This window comes from Priapulus caudatus, unplaced genomic scaffold (assembly GCF_000485595.1).
Source record: "Priapulus caudatus unplaced genomic scaffold, Priapulus_caudatus-5.0.1 Scaffold1225, whole genome shotgun sequence".
NCBI classification, from domain to species: Eukaryota; Metazoa; Priapulida; class Priapulimorpha; order Priapulimorphida; family Priapulidae; genus Priapulus; species Priapulus caudatus.
Window position 1 is genome coordinate 51,397 of NW_014578286.1, and position 8,431 is coordinate 59,827.

General features: G+C 51.0%; 1 protein-coding gene across 1 annotated transcript in view; it reads left to right on the forward strand.

Annotated features, from left to right (window-relative positions):
• The first annotated feature begins 3,273 nt into the window (after positions 1-3,273).
• LOC106815877 (very-long-chain 3-oxoacyl-CoA reductase-B-like) overlaps positions 3,274-8,431 on the forward strand; it is an 8,126-nt gene continuing 2,968 nt past the window's right edge. Inside the window, exons 1-2 of the mRNA XM_014820402.1 lie at positions 3,274-3,303; positions 6,930-7,178. Of these exons, the coding sequence (XP_014675888.1) occupies positions 6,959-7,178 (220 nt within the window). The 5' untranslated portion in view covers positions 3,274-3,303; positions 6,930-6,958. The remainder of the gene's footprint in view (positions 3,304-6,929; positions 7,179-8,431) is intronic.

The following is an 8,431-nucleotide window of genomic DNA, read 5'->3' on the forward strand; positions in this document are numbered from 1 at the left end:
GATAGACACAATGCATATCACACACGGACGCGCTAACGTAGTGTATGGTGCGCCAGTAGCCACGTCCACGCGCACGACACCAAGACACAGCATACACACACGGACCCTAACGTTATGGTATGGTGCGGACGGCCACCGTCCCGGCGCGGACGCACTGACACCAGACACGCATAATACACAAGCTCTCGAAGCGGACCGTAACGGTTATGTATGGTGCGGCCGGCCACCGTGCCACGGCGCGCACGCACATCACACCACCTGCAGAGCACATCATACACATGCACGGACCCCCTAACGTATGTATGGTGGCGCCCCGCCAGCCGTCCACCGCGCACACACCATACACGCATACATCACCACGGACGCTAACGTATGTATGGTGGGCGGCGCGGCACCGTCGCACGGCGCGACACGACGACACACCAGAGCACACATACACACACGGACCTAACTGGTATGTATGGTGGCGGCCGGCCTAACGCGTCCACGGCGCACGGACCTACACACCAGACACCATAACTACACGCACGGACCTAAAACACGTATGTATGTGTGCGAGCGGCAGGCGCACGCGTGCCACGCGCAAACGCACACACCAGACACACATACACTACACGGACGCTAACGTATGTATCTGGTGGCGGCCGGCCCACCGTCCACGCGCACAGCGCTGTCCTGCACAACACCCCAGACCCCAATACCACACACGACCTAACGTTATGTATGGTGGCGGACCGCCAGCGCGTCCACAGCGCACACAAAATTCACACCAGACACGCATATATCACACGGACCTAAACGTCCATGTATGGTGCGGCGGCCACGCGCCAGCGCGAAGCGCACAGAATCCAGATCACACATACACACACGAACCTAAACGTTATGTTATGTGGCGGGCCGGCCACGCGTCCAGCTTGGCGCACACACAGACACAAGAACACCATACACACACGGACTAACGTGATGTTGGTGCGGCCGGCCAAGACGCGTACACGGCGCAACCACACGACGGCACACCAGACAACACATACACAGTCCATCGACGCTAACGTATTGTATGCGTGCGGCGGGCGCACCGTACCAGCGCGCACGCAAGCACAGACACACATAGCAGTACGCATCGGACCTATACGTATGTATGGTGCGGAGCCGCCACCGTCACACGCGCACACGCACACACACAGACACACATACACAGCATGCGGGACCTAACGTATGTATGGTGCGGGCCGGCCACCGAGTCCACGCGCACACACACACCAGACACGCAATACACACTACGGACCTAACGTATGTATGGTGCGGCCGGCCCACCGTCCACAGCGCACACACAGCACAGCGCAGACACCAACATACACGTCACACGGACCTAAACGATGTTATGGTGGCGGCCGGCGCAGTCCCGGCGCAATCGCCAACACTAGCAAGTACGTCCAGACACACATATCACACACGACCGCTATACGTATGTATAGGTGGCGGCCAGGCCACCGTCCACGCACGGCACACCCCAGACACAACATACACACTCACCGTGACCATAACTATGTATGGTGGGGGCGGCCGGCCATACCGTCGCACAGCGCAACACACACACGCAGACACTACATACACACAGCGGACGCTAAACGTATGTATTGGTGCGCGCGGCCGAACTCGTCCAGCGCGCACACGACACACATCAGGTCCAGACCAGCATCGCATACACACACCGGACCTAACGTATGTATGGTGGGCGGCCGGCTCACCGTCCACGGTGCGCACACACTCGGCGCGAAAGCCACACCAGAGCACCATACACACAGCGGACGCTAACGTATGTAATGGTGGGGCGCGGGCCCCACCGTCCACGCGCCGCACCAACACGGGCAGACCACACATCACTACACACGCCGGACACTAAGTATGCTATGGTGCGGCCGCCCACCGTTCCACCCTGCGCACAAATTGCGACCACACCAGACATCACAATATCACACGACGGACGCGTAACGTCATGTATGGTGGGCGGCGCCACCGTCCACAGCGCACTACACATACCCAAGGACACCACACTACACACATATCCACAACACGGACCTAAGCGTATGTCTGTGGCGGCCGGCCATCGCGTCCGTCCACCGCACACACACAACACACATCCCAGACACACATAACACACACGGACCTAACGATGTAATGGTGCGGACCGGCCACCGTCACGATTGGCGCACGGTACACACTCTGCTCACACCAACACAGTCTACACACACGGACGCTAACGTATGTATGTGCGGCGGGCGCAGCCGTACCACCGCGCACGACCACGATACAGCGACCAGACACACTAACACATCATCGGACGCTAAACGATATGTATAGGTGCGGCCGGCCAGCCGCTTCCACGGCGCAACACACACAGCCAGACACACATAACACACACGGTAGCCTAACGTATGTATGGTGCGGCGGCGCACCGTCCACGCGCGACTACCAACACACCAGACACACATACGTACACACGACCTAACGTATGTAGGTGCGGCGGCCACGCGTCCACCACGATAGCCCACACAAAACAGGCCCGGACACACACAGATCACGCATACACACACGGACCTCACAGTATGTATGGTTCATCGGCGGCCACCGGTCCACGGCCAACACACAACCCTCACCAGACATGCACATACACACACGGACCTAACGTATGTATGGTGCGGCCGGCCATCCGTCGCGCGCGCGAACGGCACACCACGTCAGACACACATACACACACGGACTCTAACGTATGTATGGTGGCGGGCAGGCACCGTCCACGCACAATACACCAGATCACGCATATCTACAGCAGCGGACCTATACGTATGTATGGTGCGGCCGGCCGGAAATTTTTTTCCCAAACGGCTATATACATAGGAAGGCATTGTAGGCGGCCTTCTGATTGGCCTGGCAATCTGGGCAGATGTCAGCCTCCATAGACTATAGTAATTAAGCCAAATAATAAGTAGGGTTAATGCACATATAGTATTAAGCCGAATAATAATTAAGCTGAATACACTTATGTGTGCAGATCGCCCTATAGCGCAGATCGCTCTACTGGCGTAGATAATAGAACTAAATAGGCTTAGTCATCAAATACGATAGCCCTTCGCGATACATTCCCATGTTTCTAATGTATACATTCATAGAGTTGTATTAATAATAATAATAACTACTAATTATTATAGAAACTCTATGAGACATTCCCCATTAGTTTCCTTAGATCGGGCGCTAGATGGCGGATGTGTAAAACTGCGCGCGCCATACTTGACGTCATAAACTGTAATTTGTATTTTTAGTATTTTTTCTTTAAAACATACATGCGGTTTGAAGTGAATTTAACGGACCCAATATCATGCCGTTTCTGTTGACTGATTTGCTTTGACTAAAGAAAACCTTCAATGCAAGAGAACAAACAGGCGCCCCGGTACGTACAGCCGTTTGTAAATGTTGTGTTTGGTTTATGACTGCTAGATAAGTATACTATAACATAGTTATCAGTTTTGGTTCAAAGGATAGATAACATGTATCCAATAAACCAATGTCATTTTACATCAATACAAATATAAGCATATATCGTATATAGCATATAGTATAATAGTATTATAGTAGTAGTATATTATTTCAATACTAGGGTTAGGGTTAGAATGTAGGGTAGGTGTTAGGGGTTAGGGCACATTGGTTTTAATTGGATATTCATGTTCTCTATCGCTTGGGCCTATAGACTCCGAGTTTTCTGTTTATCCGAATGTTCTACTCAAATGGTACCGCGCCAGCTTTTTTTTCTCTTAAAAGTCACGTAACGGTACTGACGGCCTGATTGTTGATAAGTCGGGCAACGAGCTGCTATAACCCTGCGTCGTCAAAGAAGGTTTAGGGTAGGGCTTCAGGGTCGCTAACCTGTAATACCTGTCCGCCGATAGATGGCCTGAGGCATAACACTACGCCGTCTTTAAGAGAAAAAAAAATGGCGACGGTTACCGTTGGCAGTAGCAACAGCCTTCTGTTTATGTTCGTGTCGTGTCCCCGATTAGTTTATACGTTTCAGCTGACCTCAGGGTTAAAACCACATAGGGTTACTACTCCGACTACTACCGTGACTAGTAATACTACTACTAAGCCGTCATGCAACCGAGTTACGAGTTACGTATATTTTTTGCTCTAGTACTTGTCGTGCGAACCTAGTAGTACTGTCAGTAGCCCTTCGCTCCTTCCTCCTGCGACGAGGCACTACGAGTGCGTGTACAACAAGTACATACGTACGTGTAACGTATGTTACATATTACCGAGAGCGCCAGACCCTCCATAACTTGAAGAATGCGAGAATGAAAATAACACATTTGGCAGAAAGAAATTGCAAATTATAATGTTATATTAATGTTTATATTAATTGACGGAAAAGATAAGTTTCTTAAATACTAGGATAAATACATGCTAGAAACGTACTTACACAGAGAGACGGCGGTACAAGATGGCGGGCCGGCAAAAGATTACGTGTTCTGCCGACCGCGCGGAGAGCGGTTAAGTCCGCGGCACCATTCCGCGGACTGGCGCAACAGCGGACGCGGATGTTTTATGTAGCATCTCGCGCTGCCGCTCTACGATTCGGCAGTGGCCGAAGGAGGGCGGGCGCGCAGAATACCCGTATTAGCGGAAGGCGTAAGCATGCTGGCAGTTTTCGTCACACAAGCCGCTCGGTCTATGGCGCCTTCCGATGGGGGCATTTGGCTGGGTGTTCTATCTTCCAGGGTGTGGAGGGAGTCAGCGTGATACCTTGACTGATGACGTTCAAATTTAACTGCCTAAACGGTAACCCTGCCACTCCAAACACGCGTCCCAACACTAAACCCCTCACACTACATATGTATGTATCCGGCCCGCGCTATATATAGCATTCGTGATCCATACTAAAAAAGTTAATCTATGGTGTGGGACAGATATCATGATGCAAAAACGCTAACCCTAACGCCTAAATCGCTAACCTCTAACCCGAAGCCCTAATCCTAACCCTGAAATTCCTAACCCCTAATCCTAACGCTAATCCTAACACTATCCCACACTAGTGGCTGGCCACGTTGAGGTCACCTCACCTCACGCCCGGGGATAGCATACCCCGCCATTTTGCTGCTGCCTGTCTGCTGCAGAGGCCAGCGCATGCGGCGGTCAGGGCGCGAGTTTTGTTTGCTGGTTACTTGATTTGGGAGTAATCTACTTAGCTAGTGTAAAAACTGCACGGCCACAGCCACCACCTGCTCGGCAGTATTTCGCCCGCCACGCCCAAGCGGCAGGTGCTGCGCACAGAATCTGCTGTCCGCCACGGCAGCGCGGGGTCAATAGGTAGGTTGGTAAAACCTCGCACGTACGCAGTCAGAGCGCCGGCACGGCGGGAGCCCGCGTTGAAGAAGCATGTAGGCGCGCCCACCCCAGCGTGGAGCGCCGTACGACACTTCGTAAAACAGCTCTGTGATAGACATAAGCTGATAACTCGGCACTAGCCGCCGTCATCGCGTAGCGGCCACTGAGCGAGCGCGTCATCTACTGATTGACAGCATTCTTGCATTTTTCTTGTAGGAGTCACTATGTTCCTTAGCCATGAGCGCGCCAAATCCCCAAAAAAAAAGTTTAGGGGCCGTTTGGGAGATGGCCTCCTCTGCCTCCATGCGCTGAAATGTCGTTGGATTGCGCCCAAGTTTTCGCCGAGTGGCGTTTCAGACCCTCTGTCTCATGATATCGTGTCCTAAGGTGGACAAAAGAAGGGGGCGGCGTATTCGTGTTGGGGCGCGGCTTGCCGCTGAGCTGCGCGCTGCGCGCGAAAAACCGGGGCCGCAAGTCCGTCTAGAGTCATGAAAGCACAAACAAAAATTTACAATGGGTGTTTCGTTCTCATGTTCATGTCAAAGGCAGAAGCAAATCGACAGCAGCCAAAGAAATCAAGAAGGCGCTAAAATTCTTCGGCTATGTTATACCGTTTGGAAAGCGAAAAATTCCTGGCGGCCCTGAACATTCATGCCTGTTGTAGACACATATGACAGGAGCACAAATGATGAATGGATTCAATGTACGATAGTCGCCTTAACATTTCACTCCTTTTGTATCGTGGCCCAACTTAACCATTCCATCATATCCATCATAACCATCCAGATCATATACCAACTCTCAACCGCGCTGTCAAGGTAAAGAGTCGAAGTAGGCGTTATTCTGTCGGCGCATTATCCTTAGCTGAATATCTAACGGCCGAACGGTGTGAAGCTATCCGATGTTATCAAGTTATCGTTACCAAAGGAGTTGGAAACATTCCAATAAACATCGAAATCATATATATATACAGGCCCGTATCGCAGGGGAGGTTCGGGGGGTTCGAACCCCCCCCGAGCACCTCTCAGCCCCCAAGCCAAAAAAAATTTTTAGAAAATTTTGCAAAGAAATTTCACGGACTCAGGTCGCATCCATTTTAAGTGGTAATAATTCAAATCTCCATCGATGCGGGAGGGTGACCAAGTGAACACCCCGCCTCCCACACCCTCCCCCTCCGCTCGATCGGCTTTGCTTCCTCGGCCTGTCGCTTCGCGCCGCCCAGGAGCAAGGGGCGTGTACAGGGTGGTCCAGGGAGTTTCCGACCCTCCTTGCTCCGCGCTAGAAAACGCATCTGAGGGGGTGTAATGTTTAAAAATTTAGTGCTCGCAACTATGGTTTAGCGGTTAGACCGCCCCTGGTTCAAATCTTGTACCACAGCCCATAAGCCGAGCAATGCCAACATTAAGAGAAACGCCCCTCCCCAACCCAGATAGAACCTGTTATATATATATTATATATATATATATATATGATATTTTCTATTATGGATTCTTGATATATATATATAAATTATATTGCTTATATCTTTTGTATTAAATATCTTGTCCATGCAGGCATCTTGGCGCTATCGTCTGCTGTAACCATGGATACGGCTCCTGCTGCTGCTGCTGCTGCTGCTGCTGCTGCGGGCGGCGTCTGCGTGTGTACGTACGTCTTCGCCGTCATCGGTGTCGTCTGCTCGGCGTACGTCGCTCTCTCCTGCCTCCGCTTCGTCTGCCGCCTCGTGAAGGTTTACGCTCTCTCACGTCCACTCCATCTGTACGCCGATCTGTCCAAGATGGGAAGCTGGGCAGTGGTGACCGGTAGGTGGCGCGCGTGGCGCGACCGATGTGTGTGCGTGCGTGCGTGCGTGCGTGTGTGTGCGTGTACGTTAGCACATTCAGGTGTGTTTGATAGTCTGCTTTAATACTCGTTTTAATCGAGGTATATGCCAACCACGAACGTAAAATTGGCAAGACAACGTTAATTTCGTCTATTTTCGCGTTTTTAGTTCTTTTTATGCCCATGGTTTTAGAATATTTGCTACTCCGCTCTCTACTATGTTCTACCTATTCTCTCGAAGCGCCTTCTACTACTAGGGACCTTTGTACCGGAGTGATGGGCACTGCTATGGTATTCAGTATAGTAACCGACATCGGGGGAGCCATTGTACAAACATTGATAGATTTTGATAGTGTTCAAATATTTGCACAGGTAGCTGTTTGTTTGTGTGTGTGTATATATATATATTTGTGTGGTTCTGGCAATCAAGCAACAAGATTTCTCAGGCGGCCGTCTCAGCTAAGCTGTGCCGTCGATCAACAAGACTTCTTGCCAAGGGACGCTATCCTGCGCCATGTAGCGTCGTCATCATAGGCGTAGCCTCGCAGTTTAATAATGACAGTACAGTTCAGAGAAGAAGATATGATTGCTGCATTCAGGGTAACCGATGCGACACAACATACGGCAGTGTTGGCAAGTGGGCGAAGACCGTATAATGCGACCGCGTCCGGGGTAACCGACGACCAATCTACAATCCACAACGTTAAACCCCCCAGAAGACAGTCTCTCACCCTTGGCGCTTGGAATGTATGCACCTCTAATGATAGTGATAATTCAATCAGACCAGAACGTGCAACAGCTATCATCTGCAGAGAATTAGAGAAAGCATTTATGATATCTGTGCGCTCAGTGAAGTGCGATGTCCCGGCTCAGGCAATATCGTTGAAAGAAGGCAGACAATCTACTGGAGTGGAGGAAAAGAGAACGCAGCAGGTGTTGGTTTTGCCATCTCCAACAAACTAGCTCCTCAAGGTATCAATCCGATTCCAATCAATGACAGGCTTATGTCAGTGCGCATACATTTGAAGAGTGGCGAACACCTTACACTTATCAGCGTATATGCACCAACTATGCAAAAAACACATGAATACAAAGAACAGTTTTACGAGCGGCTTGGCACTTGCATTACTGCAGCTAAAGATGACAACATCATAGTTCTAGGTGATCTTAATGCTCGTGTTGGCATAGACTGGAAATCGTGGCCATCTGTCATCGGTAAACACGGCGTTGGTAA